This window comes from Crocodylus siamensis, chromosome 6, assembly GCF_052110815.1.
Source record: "Crocodylus siamensis isolate JL-2025a chromosome 6, ASM5211081v1, whole genome shotgun sequence".
In the NCBI taxonomy this organism is placed as follows: domain Eukaryota; kingdom Metazoa; phylum Chordata; order Crocodylia; family Crocodylidae; genus Crocodylus; species Crocodylus siamensis.
The window spans coordinates 22,358,461-22,374,036 of NC_143400.1; the positions used below are offsets into that span (position 1 = coordinate 22,358,461).

At 59.1% G+C, this 15,576-nt stretch overlaps 3 protein-coding genes across 3 annotated transcripts; all 3 read left to right on the top strand.

The window, feature by feature from the left end:
• The first annotated feature begins 86 nt into the window (after positions 1-86).
• Positions 87-2,552, top strand: LOC149861623 (alpha-tectorin-like). The gene is made up of 2 exons (XM_090052520.1): positions 87-777; positions 1,786-2,552. The coding sequence occupies exons 1-2, from the start codon at positions 132-134 to the stop codon at positions 2,397-2,399; spliced, it is 1,260 nt and encodes a 419-aa protein (XP_089908646.1). The 5' UTR covers positions 87-131; the 3' UTR covers positions 2,400-2,552.
• Positions 2,553-2,864: 312 nt separating this feature from the next.
• Positions 2,865-11,004, top strand: LOC149861624 (zonadhesin-like). Its single transcript, XM_090053787.1, has 3 exons — positions 2,865-2,882; positions 4,738-5,302; positions 9,003-11,004. Exons 1-3 carry the CDS (start codon positions 2,865-2,867, stop codon positions 9,242-9,244), a joined length of 825 nt encoding a protein of 274 aa, XP_089909913.1. The 3' UTR covers positions 9,245-11,004.
• Positions 11,005-12,774: 1,770 nt separating this feature from the next.
• On the top strand, positions 12,775-15,286 carry FXYD3 (FXYD domain containing ion transport regulator 3). Its single transcript, XM_090052629.1, has 8 exons — positions 12,775-12,854; positions 13,766-13,804; positions 13,891-13,929; positions 14,248-14,271; positions 14,715-14,789; positions 14,934-14,961; positions 15,075-15,112; positions 15,206-15,286. Exons 2-8 carry the CDS (start codon positions 13,774-13,776, stop codon positions 15,220-15,222), a joined length of 252 nt encoding a protein of 83 aa, XP_089908755.1. The 5' UTR covers positions 12,775-12,854; positions 13,766-13,773; the 3' UTR covers positions 15,223-15,286.
• Positions 15,287-15,576: the final 290 nt, after the last annotated feature.

Sequence of the window (15,576 nt, forward strand, 5' to 3'; positions counted from 1 at the left end):
CTGGTGAAGCAGCAGCCACTGATAGGGGAAGGGAGGGAACACACCTGTGAGCATGAAGGGGAAGGTGGGGATAATCTTACCTTTGGGGACTTGAGATAAAAGTCTCGGATGGTCTGCAGTGGAGCTCCAATATGAAAGGGGTGGGGGGCACAGCTTCACCACTGCCTCCTGCCCTTTATCCACCCCTCACAGGCTTCTCCGTGTCCTCCCAGGTGAATGGGTCTCTAGCCAATCTGCCCCTGGTCCTGGCAGCGGGGAAAGTCCATGCCTACTTCAGCAGCTCATCCACCATGGTCCAGACAGACTTTGGCCTCAGCGTCTCCTATGACTGGTCCCACGATGTGACCATGAGCATCCCCGAGGCCTACGCCAGGGCCCTCTGCGGGCTCGGGGGAGACTTCGATGGGGACCCAAGCAACGATTTCCGGACACCCACCGGCACTCTGGTCCATGATGCTGCCACCTTCAGGGACAGCTGGAAGGAGCCTGGATCCCCCTTCCACTGCTTAGCCGTGGGGGTCCCGGCACTGTGTAGTGAATCTGAGCTGGCCCAATATGGATCCCCAAATGCCTGTGGGATGCTTGTTGATGCCAGCGGGCCCTTCCACACATGTGGCACACCGGCCTCTGCACAGTCCCTGGCCGAGAGCTGCGTGAAGGACATGTGTGCTAGGCAGGGCAGCCGCCGGTCCCTGTGTGAGGCACTGAGCAGCTACGCCAGGCAGTGCCAGCGCCGCGGCCTGCCCATCCAACCCTGGCGCCACAAGGCTGGCTGTGGTGAGTAGACCCTTCCCTGTAGACAGGAGACTCTTTGTGAGTAGTCCTCCTCATTCCAGATCCAAGGAGACCCTTCATCAGCAAGCCCAAGCTCCAACATGTCCCATTAATGCAGGGGGATACAGAGATACTGGGTCATGGGTGTCTTGCCTAGTGGTTAAGCCACTGGGAGAAGGCAGAGCCAACCGTGGACCCCATCACTGGGACAGGAATCTGGGATCAAGTTACTGGATCCAAAGGGAAACTCAGAGGCAAAGGCCAGATCCAGACTCTCAAGCTGGGTTTGGGTTCAGGCAGCACCTCTGTACCCTGCTGGAACCCAGCATCTGTCCCCACCACCAGCTGCCTCACCCTGGAGGCCCCCCAGGAGTATGATGTGGTGCCCAGGCTGGACCCAACCCAACCCACCTGATGTGCTGCACAGGGTACCATGAGATCCTCCCAAGGGTGTCACGGGCATTAGTGCAATCAGCTGTGCAAACTTCCACCCACTATTCACCACATCGACCCAGACATTTCCAATAGGAACCCAAAAGGTCCGAACCCTCCTCCCCAAATTGGGCCTTTTGAGGGCTTTGCAATGGGAGAATTGCTCTTGGATTTTTCCGCAGGCAAGAAACAAGTGAAAGGGAAGAGCTAGGATTTTCAGAGGCGGGTCTGGAGTGTAAGGGGGTGGGGGTCTTGATTGTAACGAGGGGATCTGGAGGCCAATGAGGGGGTCTAGCCCCCTCTGTGTCTCAGCCAGAGCTGCTCTGTCCCTCTGCTGCCAACAGCCACTACAAGTATTACAGACAGCCTGAGAGGCGGCAGCAGCACATGGCTGAGAGAACAATCCTGCCTTGAGCAGATGTAGCTTCCTGAGGTCTCCTCCAGCCCTGTTTTCCCATGATTCCTTGCTTGTACATCAAACACAGAGCAGAGTTTGAGACCATTGGTGCAGTGAATGAGTGACAACAGTGTTCCTTTAGCATGTGTAACCCCTGCCCGCCCCCCCCACATCTCTTCCAGAGCTGCTCTGCCCCCTGCACAGCCACTACAAGCTCTGTGGCCCGTCCTGCCCAGCCTCCTGTGCCAGCCTGGTGGAGCCCCAGCCCTGCCCCACACCATGTACTGAAGGCTGCCAGTGTGATGCAGGGCTGGTGCTGAGTGGGACCATGTGTGTGAGCCCAGAGCAATGTGGCTGCACCCATAATGGCCGGTACTATCTACCTGGAGAGCAGTTCTGGGAAGGTGAGTGGTGCCAGCAGCAGTGCCAGTGCCAGGGCTTGTCCCACGTGGTTCAGTGCTCCAATGCCACGTGTGCCCCAGGGGAGATCTGCAGCATGCATGAGGGATTTCTGGGCTGTCACGTGCCCCCTCCTGGCAGCTGCTGGGCAGCCGGGCTGCCCCACTACCACACCTTCGACGGGCGGCTCTACGATCTACATGGCACTTGCAGTTACATCTTTGCCGAGGCCTGTGGGGTCTCCCCAGCAGTGCCCTACTTCCGCGTGGACGTGAAGCACAAGCACCAGCCCCAGGACCCTGTGGCTGGGCTATCGGATGTGTCTGTCCTGGTGAACGGGGTCCACATCCATCTATGGAGGGGACAGCTTGGCACCGTGGAGGTAACTATGGGGTGAACATTCCCAGGGGAAGTCCCTGAGCTTTTGTCTCCAGAGAGCTAGAAACATCCTGTCCTCTCATCATTGGGTCTTTGGCCCGACTGTCAGTGGCATTGGCATGATATGTGTGGGAAAATACCATATTTATTCATCTACTACACAGTTTCACCCAAAAAAACAGCCCTCCAAAATTAAGCAGGCATGTCCTAAACAGGAAAAACCGAATCTCTTTGCTGGAATGGAAGCATGGAGCCAATAGGCTACAGTGGCTGCAGAATTGGCAGTAGCTGCCCATTTTGTGGTGGCTTTAAAAGGGTTCATGCATATCTTTTTTGGCCTGAAACAGGCCGCGCAGGGCCAGCCAGCTGCTGGGCATGGTTGGCTGCACCTGTGGGAGGATCTTTGATTTATTTGTAGTCTATCTTCCAAAAAACAAGATGAAAATCCGGCGTTCAGGGATATTATGGGCAAAAAAACAGAAAAATGAGTTTCCCATTCAACGTAAGATCATTCCAACTTCGATACCAATGTCCCTCGGGCAGTGATTCTGAACTGGGTGCTGGTCCTCCCTGGGGGATGCCGTGAAATCCTTTGAAGGGTGCCACGGGCAGTTAACACTATCATTTGTGCAAACTCCTACCCGTGATTCACCAGATCAACCCAGAGGTTTCCAGTAGGAGTTCAGGGAGTCTGAACCCTCCTGGGGCCTTTTGAGGGCTTTGCAACAAGAGAATCCCACTAGGATTTTTCCATAGGCAAGAAAGCGGTGAAAGTGGAGCTGGGATTTTCAGACAGGGCCCTGGCGTCTAATGCGGGGAGGCCTGGCATCAAAAATGGCTGAGAAGCACTGCTCTCTAGGTCCACCACCTTGGAGACAGATTTGTGTACTGAGCTGCGTTGCCCATGCCCATCTGACTCTCTCCCAGAGCTACAGCATAATTAAGTCTTCTCTAGGCTTTGGGATTCTCCCTTCTCTCCCATTCAGGGATTAGGCTTCAGCTCTTCATGAAGGCGGTGTGGGCCTGGCATGGGCTTCAGGAGGGGTGGGCATTGTGTGGAGAGGAGTCTGAGTCATTGCCAATGCCTCCTGTAGTCAGCGGCGGAGGGGCCGGGGAGGCTCTGCCAGGGCTCTGCCATGCTGAGTACATTGATTCACACAGCAGGAAACATTGAGAGCACTTGGGTTTAGAAAACTTGAGATTAATTGGGGAAAAACAAAAACTAGGGTAAAGGAGCTGCATCATCTGGACCTTGGTGCTGGGCAGTCAGGGACCCCTCAATGCTTGCTACATCCAGCGCCCGTGGTGCCCACATATAACACGGGTTCTGGAGCAGGCATCGCGGTCCCAGACTGGCCGGAGTGAACCGCGGGCACTGGATCTGGCATGTCCAATCCACACTGTTCATCCAGCCCACAGACCAGTCCTGGTCATCCCTACTCTGGCTTGGCTAAAATATCCAACAGCTTCCAAAAGAAAGTATGAGAGAGGCTGGGATTCCTTAGGTTGAGACCTTGTATTGGACTAATGTCATCACCTGGGAAAGAGTTAATGACTGGTGTCATTGCCTGGGACCGAGCTTATGACTGGAATCGTAGCTTGAGACAGAGCTAGCAACTAGTGGCATCACCCAGGACAGAGCTAGTGACTGGCATCATAGCCCAGGACAGAGCTAGGAACTGGCACTGTTGCCCAGGACAGAGCTAGCAACCAGCAGCATCACCCGGGACAGAGGTAACGCCCAGCACTGTTGTCCAGGGCAGAGCTAGTGGCCAGTGTCATAGCCCAAGATAGGGCTAGCAACTGCTGTCAGCCTGGGACAGAGCTAGCAACCAGTGCCATTGCCTGGGACAGAGCTAGCAACTGGCAGCTTCTCCTGGGACAGAGCTAGCGACCAGCATTGAGGGTGGGGACAGAGCTAGCAACTGGCGGCATTGCCCAGGACAGAGCTGGTGGCCAGTAGCAACACCGGGGGACAGCTAGTGACTGGTGGTGTTCAGGGACAGAGCTAGTGACCAGCAGTGTCGCAGTCGGGGAAGCAGGGTGTGAGAGATTCTCAAGGGCAGCAGACACACAATTAGATGTCCTTGTTGAGGGTCTCCCCGCGCCCCCCCAAGATTTTCCCACCCCCACCCCTCTCAGCTGGTGTTCACGATGCCAGGCCTGGCTTGCAGGGATCAGAGACCTGATGAAGCACATCTGTCATTCAAAATCTTGGCTAACTTCATCTCAGCTCCCCAGCTGGTCCCATAAAAGTGGTCACCCTACCTCTGACGGCCCCATCCAGCCCCACTTCCCTACGACTCTCTGCCCTGGCCCGGTTATGACTCCCCGGTGCTATCCTCTCTCCCCTGCAGGTGGATGGGGTGGCCCAGCCGCTGCCCCTGCACCTGCCGGCTGTGGGCATCACAGTCCATACAGATGGGCTGCTTGTGGTACTGAGCGTGGCTTTTGGGCTGCAGCTCCGCTCCAACCTAGCCCATGGCCTGGAGCTCACCCTGCCCCCAGCCTTCCGCGGCCACACCTGTGGGCTCTGCGGGAACTTCAACGGGACCCCTAATGACGACGACCTGCTGCCGGATGGCTCCCAGGCACCCAATGCCTCCAGCTTGGCTGTGGGCTGGAAGGCGGCATCAGTGCCTGGCTGCACTGACGGCTGCCTGGAGGTGTGCCCAGGCTGTGCCCAGGATGCTGGGCTGGTGGCAGCGAAGTCCCACTGCTGGGTGCTCCAGGACCCCAATGGGCCCTTCTCCGTGTGCCATGCCCAGCTGGACCCCAGCCCCTACATGTTGGCCTGTGTCTTTGATGTGTGCGTGTCCGGTGGGGACACACGTGTGCTGTGCCCTTCCATTCAGACCTATGCCTCCGCCTGCCAGCGGGTGAATGCCAGCATCTTCCCATGGAGAAACAGCTCCTTCTGCGGTAAGTAGACCCTTCACTACTTCTGAGCTCCTTCCACCAGAGATAATCTCTGGCCTGACACCTCCACACCCCCCCCATGCAATTCCCACCAGTATTGCACCCAGGTCTGGTCCCCACGCCTCCTAAAGGCTAGACCCTTCATGCTGGAGGAAGAACAAAACCCAACGGAGAGGAACAAAACCCAGCTCAGACCCAGCTCCTCTCTCTGCTGACATGTGACCCAGGAGATGGGGCAAGATGGATCTAGGGTCTGATCCAGTCAGTGGCAATTTTTAGAGTGGTTTTCCCTTGAGGACTCCTAAAAAATACCTAATGGAGGTGCATAGCCCTTTGAATGGCTCATGCGGGTATTCACATGCTTTTGTTTCATCACCTTCATCTTTTGTGGACCCCTTAGACATAGTCTGCAGACCCTCCAGGGGGTCCACAGACCACAGGTTGGAAACCACGGTTCTAAAAGAAAGTCCATGGGGATTTATTAACAACTGTCTCCCATGATACAAGAATGAGGGGTCACAATGCGAGGCGGGGCACGACTCCTGCATTGTATGGTGGCAGAGAGTGGAGGCCAGAGAGGAGGGAGCTGGGTTTTGTTCCTCTGTGGGCACATTTACAGAAGATGCATTTAAGGCACATTAGCCTAAATTTAAGGTGCATTAGGGCATGCATCTACATGTGCATGCCCTTAATGTACTTTAAAAATGGTGTAGGTATGCAGGTATTAAATATAGGTGCAATTAGTTAAGATGCAATTAGTTACAGCGCATTAATGCTGTGTGTGTCAACTGACTTGGGACTATTTGATGTCCAGTTGTTGCACGGCTCAGTGCTGCAATGTCTTGGGGGCCGCCGTCAGTCTCAGCAGCCCAGGTGGTCTGACATCAACTAAACAAATAAGCAAAAGTCCGGAGGTACAACATGATGTCCGGCGCTGCTGGTCTTCGCGGTTCTAAAAATTAAAATGTTAAAACCGCAGAGTGGGCCGTCACTGGATCTGACCTGGGACTAACTTGAGTCCCATGCTGGTTCACACACAGTTAATGCGCTTTAAAGCCTGCACGTGTAGACACGTGCCTAAGCCTGCTTAATGCACATTAAATTAATGTGCACTACATTTAAGCATGCTTATTTGCATGTGTAGACACACACTCTTTCTTGTAGCCTCTAGCACTGAGGGTCTAGGACTCTAAGAAGTCCTGATTCAGGGACCAGGACCCTCACTGCCATGCTCAATAGCAAGCAGGAATTGTGTCCTTGTCCCCGGATGCGCAGATCCTCTGTTTGTAGCCTAAGGGTCACCTTTTTTCTTGGTACCCTGTAGCAGGGCACTAAGGTGCCTGCTACTTGGAGAGCTGGGTAACTCCACAGGTGCCGGTTGCTGGAGGGCAACTGGAAGGAGTCAGGGGCCCACACCTGATAGTGGTCGGCTGACCGGAAGGAGCAGGGCCTGGCTCCCATTTAAACCCCAGGGCAGAGGCCAGGCAGGCAGTTCCCGGCTGGCAGCCTAGGGGGAAAGAGCTCTGCTGGAGCGAGTAATAAGTAAAGGCGCAACTACAGGTACGGCCTGAGACTGGGGACAGATGGAGCAACTCTGGTGTGGCGAGGTGAAGGTTGGAGCCTGATGGCCTAGATATATGTCATAGCCCAGGGGCTTGCGTTTTGTTTGCTATTTAACTGGAGGTTTGTGTCAGGTTATTAGGGGTTGGAGGAGGCCTCATAGGGGACCCACGGCAGCGTGGGAACCCCAGCCCCAGCGAGTGGACAGCGAGAAGCCCCAGAGAGGGACAGCAACTGACGACAGCCAAAAGAGGCAACATTGGGAGTGAGCCAACCCCGAGCACCAGAAAGGGTGCGACATTTGAGAATGTGCCAACCCTGAACACAAAAAGGGCGCAGTTTCGGGGGTGCGCCAGCCCCGAGCGCCGGGATAGGCGTAGTATCAGGAGCGTGCCAACTCCGAGTGCCCAGTAAGGCAGTGAGAGACTAGGTCGAAGAGAACTGGAGCACCAGAGAGGCGCTGTTAAGCGAGATGAGGCTGGAGAGAGCTCAGGCGCTAGAGAGGCACCAAGTGAGACAAGGCGGTAAAAAAGCAGAGCGTCAGCGAGGCGCTGATCGAGACAGGGCTGCGGAGAGGGGTCCCTCAAGGCTCTGTCCTGGGACCCATCCTGTTCAACATCTTCATTAATGATGTGGACATTGGAGTCAGGAGTGGACTGGCCAAGTTCGCCGATGACACCAAATTTTGGGGCAAAGCATCCACGCCAGAAGATAGGCGGGTGATCCAGGCTGACCTGGACAGGCTCAGCAAATGGGCAGATGAGAACCTGATGGTATTTAACACCGAAAAATGCAAGGTTCTCCACCTTGGGAGGAAAAACCTGCAGCTTCCTTATAGGCTCGGCAGTGCTACGTTGGATAGTACTATAGAAGAAAGAGACTTGGGGGTCATCATTGACCACAAGATGAACATGAGCCTGCAATGCAATGCTGTGGCTAGTAAAGCGACCAAAACACTGGCTTGCATCCATAGATGCTTCTCGAGCAAATCCCGGGACGTCATTCTCCCCTTGTCCTCGGCCTTGGTGAGGCCGCAGCTGGAGTACTGCGTCCAGTTTTGGGCTCCACAATTCAAAAAGGACGTGGAGAAGCTTGAGAGAGTCCAGAGGAGAGCCACATGCATGATCAGAGGTCAGGAAAACAGACCTTACAATGACAGGCTGAGAGCCATGGGACTCTTTAGCTTGGAAAAGCGTAGGCTCAGGGGTGATCTGGTGGCCACCTATAAGTTTATCAAGGGTGACCACCAGGATCTGGGGGAACATTTGTTCACCAGAGCGCCCCAAGGGATGACGAGGTCGAACGGTCACAAACTCCTGCAAGACCGTTTCAGGCTGGACATAAGGAAGAATTTCTTCACTGTCCGAGCCCCCAAGGTCTGGAACAGCCTGCCATCGGATGTGGTTCAAGCACCTACATTGAACACCTTCAAGAGTAAATTGGATGCTTATCTTGCTGGGATCCTTTGACCCCAGCTGACTTCCTGCCCTTTGGACGGAGGGCTGGACTCGATGATCTCCTGAGGTCCCTTCCAGCCCTAATGTCTATGAAATCTATGAAATCTATGAGAGCCCGCGTGATAGCAAGACCGAAGAATGTCCAGTACATCTGCGAGGCTTGGGGCGTGGTACCAGGGTGGCTGGAGCCACGCGTAGCCCATAAGGCCGGGGTGCATGGACCACCCATTGCAGAAACGGGACTAGTAATAGCAAGAGAACCGTGGTGAAGAGGACGAAAGGCAACCTCCCTATAAAATTTATACGACCAAAGATGTGGCGGGTGAGATTTGAGGGTGCTTGTAGGCAACTTGGCACAGTACAGAGGGCAACTAGGGGAGGGCAACTAGGGGGAGCACAGCAACCCTAGGTGCCCCTCCTGTTACATACCCACATGGGAGATGCCCCCATCCCAGCACTTAGACTCAGCCTCTTGACTTCCCCCTGCCTTTCCCTTCCCCACATCCTGAATTCACCCCCATTCCTTCCACTGGTGCTTTTTGGGGGGCTCTAGATCCTACCTCTAGGTCCTGGTTTATCTCAGGCCCATTGGGTGGTCACCCGTGAGTAGAAAGCCGGTGGTCCGGTTGTCTAATCTGAGATCAGGATGGTGATGGGGTCCTTAACTAGCCTTGTCCTCCCCACAGCCCCCAGGTGCCCGGCCCACAGCCACTACCAGCCCTGTGCAGACCCCTGCCATGCAGCCTGCCCCCGTGCCACCCTGTGCCCGGCACCATGCGTGGAGAGCTGTGTATGCAACGCCGGGTTTCGGCGCCACAGCACCAGCTGCGTCCCTATGGAGGAGATCCCAGAGCCCGCCCACGGGCCCCAAGTCAGTGTCATGGCATGGCCTAACACGCGTGTCATCGACCGGCCGGGGCGGACCTAGAACCTGCAGATGACGAGGAACACAGCACGCATGGACAAAAGGAAACTGAAAGCTTTGCTACGCTGCTGGGGATGAAAGGCTGGACGATTCTATTTTGGGGGAAACAACTGGGCCTCTATTGACTGGTGCATGACTTGGCTAGAGGAGGGGGCACTGTCACAGCCCCGTCCCCATGCCAGTCTGGGCTGCAGCTGGCACCCAGGGCTTCCAGGGGAGGCCTCCAAACCCTCTGACATGGAGCAGCCAGGGTGGAAGCAATTCCCTCCTGGCTTTAGCAAAATCAGAAGGTCCCAGTTTGATTCTTGCTCTGTGCATCATATGTTGGTGCCTTGCCCAGGGGAGTTGTGCACTCTCCAGTACTGGAGGGGGTTCAAAGAGAGGCCGGACAGAAACTGGTCGGGGATGATCTAGGGAGTTATGCACTCTCCATCACTCGGGGATTCAAGAAGAAGCTGGACATGCACTGAGGTCATCTAGGCATTGCGATGCCTGTGCTCTGCTATGGGGATGTTCCAGGCTTCTGGGCTTTGCTTGTTGCCCCCTTAGCCCCATTTTCTGCTCCATGTGTCAGGTGTTTTTTAAGCCTCCCTCAGATACTCTGGGTGCTGGCTGCAGCCCGGGCTGGGGCTGGGGACTAGGCTATGCGAATGCTCCTGATGGGACCAACCCCGCAGGCTCCTGGCTAGAGGGTCTTGCCCTCTGCTCAGGCTCAGACCGATGCCATATCTGGGGTCAGGGAGAAATTTATTCCCCTGGTCAGATTGGTACAGACTTGCGGGAGTGGGGCACGGCCTCTACCTGGGGTCCCTGGAGTGTCTTTTAACAACTTTCTACAGCAGTAGGACACGGGTGGCTGCAGTCCCCCTGCTTTCCCTGGGGCAGATTCGGATGCAATAAATATCTGGGGTTGTGTCAGGGTTGGCAGTAGTTTTACGAAGAGGTTTGATGCTGGATGTGTCTGGGGTGGTTTGGACAGGGCTGATCCTGCCTCAGGCAGAGGTTGGACTGGATGTGACCTCTGGAGGTCCCTTCCAGCCATACATATAGGACTCTGTGCCTCTATATGACCTCTGGCGGTCCCCTTCACCCTGACATCACTATGACCCCATAATGATGACTCTATGACCTCTAGAGGCCCCTTTCACTCTGACTTCGCTATGATTCCCTATGACAAAATAATCACAAGCTGCTCTTTCTTTCGTCCTCTTGTCCTTCTAATTAAAAGTGCTCATGAGACAACATCTGGCCTCCTTGAGCCTCTGGGCGGTGCCTCCAGTGGACACTACCTTCCTCACCACGTGGATGTTCCCCCAAGTTAATATTTCCCCACCTGAGTGGGTGTGTTTTAGCTAGAGTTAAATCCAGCCCAGGGGCCCAGGGGCTGGAGAGGAGGAGCTACATTAAGAGACAGCAGAACTACACCAGAAAGAGCAGCCTGACTAGTGGAAGGTCAAGGCTATTCAAAAGGAGAGAGGATCTTTTAACACCTGGGCAGTGAAGAGATCAGCAGGAATTGTGGGGACAATATTAAGCCATGATATATTCTTGCCCAGATAGAAATGCTACTGCCTCTCCCAGATAGTTGGTTTTGGAGTCCAGTAGGGTAGGTATTAAAGGGGGGGGGGGGCAACTGGGACCAAGGGGCAGGTTCTGGGGGTCCTTGAAGCTGAGAGCATTTCTCCCTCTCTTCTCACCCCCAACCCACAGGCTGTGACAGTTGGCAGCTTTTGTGCCTGATGGGGCGGGGCAAGGGGGTGAGAGCCCCGATTTGGGGGTCCCTGGGGCAGGAGCAGAAGTTGCAATGGGACATGAGTTCAAACCCCACCACAGACCCCAGGCAGGGCTGTGCCCCATAATGCAAAGGTAGGCGATGTGGCACCCCCACCCACTCTGCGGCCCTGCCAGAGCCACCTCCTTCCCCCAACTTCTTGCCCAGCCTTGAGTGCTGGGTTTGAGTCCCGGCGTTGGCCTGACCTGGCCCACTGAGGCAACAAAGACTCCAACACCCGTGGCAACCACAGCCTGTGGAAACTGACCTGGAGGATGTCTCCTGGGCCAGGATCTGGGGCCACGATCCCGACAGAGCTGGCTGCCCATCCGGAGCTCGCCTAGGCAGGTACCAGGAGCCGTTGGCTGGGGCTCGGGGGTCGCAGAGGAGCTGCTCTGAAAGCAGCGAGTGGTTGACGGTGCTGGGTGGACATAGCCGGGACTCCAGGGTGTGCGTCTCCCTGCTTGGAGTGAGGGGCACTGGCAGAGCTGGGGGCACAGGGGCAAGGGGCCGCAGGTTGGAAGTGAGGGGTGCCAGAGCTCCCTTAAGGGCCTTGGGGGAAGCCCCGAGCTCTGCTGGCTCCAGCTGCGACACCGTGACAGGGCACGAGGGGGCCTGGGAGCCTGGATGCCTGGGTTCTCGCCCAGCTGTGGGGGGGGGAAGGGGAGGGGCCCATTTGCTCCACCCCAGAGCCAGCTGCATGTTCCTCCTCCCGCGCACACGCTGCCTCCAACCCTCCCCCAGGGAACTCAGGCATCCGGGCTCCCAGCCCCACCCGTGCCCTGACCCAGGCCCCAGCCAGGGGGCAGCCAGCGGGGACAGGGAGGAGGGAAGCAGAACCCAGGCGTCAGGGCCGCCCCCCATCCTCCTCCCACGGCCTTTGGCTCCTGCAGCCTCAGCTGGATCCAAGCCTCAAAGCCGCCTTGTTCCCCGGCCAGCGCCGGACAATGGGCCTCTGTGCAGCCGGTGCCCCTCACTCCCGACCCGCAGCCCCAGCCCTGCCGCTGCCCCCCACTCCCAACCCCAGCTCTGCCGGTGCCCCTCACTCCCAACCTACAACCCCTCTGCTCCCTGGTGCCGCTCACTCCTGACCCAGCTCTTCTGGTGCCCCTCACTCTTGACCCACAACCCCCTGCCTGCCCAGTGCCCCTCACTCCCAACCCACAGCCCCCCACGTATACCCATGGTGCCCCTCACTCCCACCCCGCAGCTGTTCTCTGGCCCTGGCGGGGGGTGTTGAGCTGGCACTGGCTCCACATTCCTGCCTGGGCTCCTTTGTGCCTCCCTGGGCGCTGGCACCAACCCCCCGGCCCCCCCTGCAGCTCCCAGCTCTGGGCACTGGCCGGGGGGGGGCACAGACTGGCTGGCGGCAGCCTCTAAACAGCTGCCCGGGCCAAGATGTAGCCAGCTACGAAGGCCCTGCTCCGCGCCAGGCTGCTGCAAAGCTGGAGGGAACCCACGTGTCCGGGCTCCCAGCCCCCCCCGTTCCCACCCCCCGCAGAGAACCCCGGCATCCGGGCTCCCAGTGCCCCCCACCCACTCTCACTGGGGCCTGCAGGGAGCCCAGGGACTGCCTCTTCTCCCCTTATCGCTGGCGGTGCCAGGCTGCAGCCAGGCCCCTATCCCAACCCCAGATGGTGCCAGGCAGGGATATCGAGAGCAGAGAACCCAGGTGCCCGGCTCCCAGCCCCCCCACCTGCTCTCACCCCTAGGCCTCACTCCCCTCCCAGAGCTGGAGGGAACCCAGGCATCTGGCCCCACCCCACCACTCGGCCCCGCCCTCACCTGCCCAGGTAGCTTCAGCCTCCGCTCGGCTCCAGGTGCAGCTCCCTTGTCTCCGGGGTGAGTTTGGGGCGGGGGGGGGCGGAGGTATGGAAACCCCCCTGCCCTGGACCCTCTCTTCCAGGCGGAGGGACCCAGGGGACTGGGGCCCGGGCGCCTAGCTTCTCTTCATGGCTGAGCCAGGCCGGCCGGGGTGCTTGGCCCCCACGTGCCTTGATTTCCCCATGTGTGGAGCAGGGGAACCAGGCCTGGGCCTGGATGGAGGGGGGCAAGTGCCAGCCCCTGTGCTTGACTCCGCTGCCCCCCTGCACAGCTGGAGAGAAGCCAGGCATCCGGGCTCCTGGCCCCCCTGCTCTCAGCCCCAGGCCCCCCTCCCTCCACTCTCCCAGAGACCCCAGGCGTTCAGGCCCCAGCCCCCTGACCCCCAGCCCCACCCAGGCAGCCCAGGTGTCGGGGCTCCCCGCTGCCCTGATCCCCCAGCTCCTGCTCCTCTCCCAACGAGCCCAGGCGTCCAGTCCCAGGCCTCCCGGAGCCCCAGAGGAGCCAGGCCCGGGCCGCCCCACCGCAGCTGGGAGCCGCCCCAGCGAGGAATCCAGCCCCGGGCTCCCGCCAGCCCGTGACTCAGCCATGCCCCGCCAGGGTGGGGGGGTAAAACAGGCCTCAGGCACCTGCGCTGCCTGGCTGAGCTGGGCCCTGAGGAGGAACCCCGGCATCCGGGTTCCCAGCCCCCCGCTCTCAACCCCCAGCCCCCACACCCCTCCCGGGAGCTCCCAGACACCAGGTCCCCTTGAGGGGAGGAACCCGGGCCCCCAGCCCCCCCGCTCCAGCCCCCAGCCCCTCGTGCTACCCCGGAGAACCCAGGTATTGGGGCCCCCCACTGCCCCACTCCCCTCCCGGGAGCTCCCAGATGCCTGGGTCCCCTCGAGGTAGGGAACCCAGGCATCCAGGCAGGGATGATGCATCTCCCCCAGACCCCGTGATGCTGCCCAGGCTCCAGGTGCTGCTGGCAGGTGAGTGCCCCCCCCAATCGTCCCCCCCCACCCCCGATCAGGCCTACCTGGCCCCCGGGGCAGCTCACAGCCCTTCTCCCCTGCAGGGCTCTGCCTTCTTGCCCCCCTGGTCTCCGCCCAGGCAGGTGAGTTAACCCTTCGTGCCCCAGCCCTGCTCCGCCCCCAGGGGAAAGGGGCAGGTTGAACTCCAATGGGGGTAGGAAGAGGCAGCGGGGGAGAAGCTGGGGGGGCACTGGATGAGAAGGGGCTGAGGAACCCAGGTGTCCGGGCTCCCAGAACCCCCTGCTCTCAGCCCCCAGCCCTCAGTCCCTCCCAGAGAACCCAGGCATCCAGGGTCCGGGCCCCCACCCCCTCTCGCCCCCCGGGCCCCCATCTACAGCAGGGTTGGAAGACATGTCCAGGCAGCGTGACCCCTGACCTTCTCTCTCTTCCCCCCGCCCCAGATGGGGATGACCCCTTCCACTACGGTGAGTGTGGGGGGGGGCGACAGGGTGGAGCTAGGGGAGGGGGGGAGCAGATAATGGGGGTGGGGCTGAGACAGAAGGGGAGGCCTAAGGGCTGGGACTAGGACAGAGGGGGAGGACCTAACGGGGGGGCGGGGGAGAGCTGGGGCAGAGAGGGTGGGGCTTAAGGGCTGGGGACATGGCTAAGACAGGGGGCAGAGGGGGAAGGGCTAATGAGGCAGAGGGGGGAGGGCTAATGAGGCAGAGGTGGGGACTGGGGCAAGGGGGGCAGGGCCTAGGAGCTGGGGGTGGTGCTTAGGTTAGTGGGGGTGGGGCCAGGATGGAGGCGGGCGGGGGGCTTCCAGAGTGAGTCTGGGCCTGTGGGCAGGACAGGGGAGGCAAGGGGCAGGGCTGGGGGCAGCGGCGGGCAGGGCCAGCTGTGACCCCGCCCTCTGCCCCACCCCCAGACTGGCACCGTCTGCGCGTGGGGGGCCTGGTGGCGGCGGCCGTGCTCTGCGTCATGGGCATCGTGGTGCTGCTGAGTGAGTGGCAAGCCCGGGCCAGGGGCCAGGGCCTACTGGGTTCCAGGGGGTGGGGCCTGCGGTTCCCAGGCGTTACCTGGGGGCGGGGTGGGCAGGGCTGGGGATGGGGCCTTCCTGTGTCTGACCCACCCCTTTGCCCCCTAGGTGGGAAGTGCAAGTGCCGCCGTGCCAGGTAGGAGCACGGGGTGTGGCTTGGGGGGAGGGTGGGGTGTGGCCTGGGAGGAGGGGGCGTGTCCTGGATGCTGACCTTCCCCTGTTTTCTCTCCCCCACTCCCTGCCTTGCAGCCCCCGCCCCCGAGAGACCTCCCAGCTTCTGGTGCCAGGTGAGGCCCCGCCCCCTGCCCCACCCCCCCAGCGGTCAAGGGGGAGGTTAGGGATGGCTGCCCCCCCTCACCCTTTCCCCTCTCCCCCTGCAGGAGCTGCTAGTGCATGATGCCCCTGGAGACCCCCTTGTACCACCCTCCACGTAATAAATGGCTGCCCTGAGGTCAAGTGTGCCCGGATGCCTGGTTCTGTGGGACAGGAGCGGGGTCTGTGGGGGAGAGGAGGAGGAGCCAGGAGCCCAGACACCTGGGCTCTCTGAGGGGCTGGTGGGTGCGAGCCGGGGGCGCCGGGAGCCCAGGAGCACACTGATTGTGCCATACATGTAATGTCTGCCAGGACTATCCCAGTGCTTCCCACTGGGCATATTTACATAATGCCAAGGTGGGTGGGCCCAGCCAGTGACATCATGCAAAAATTGGTGCAACAAATAGTGAAAAAATTGGGAGAAAAAAGGCAAAATTGG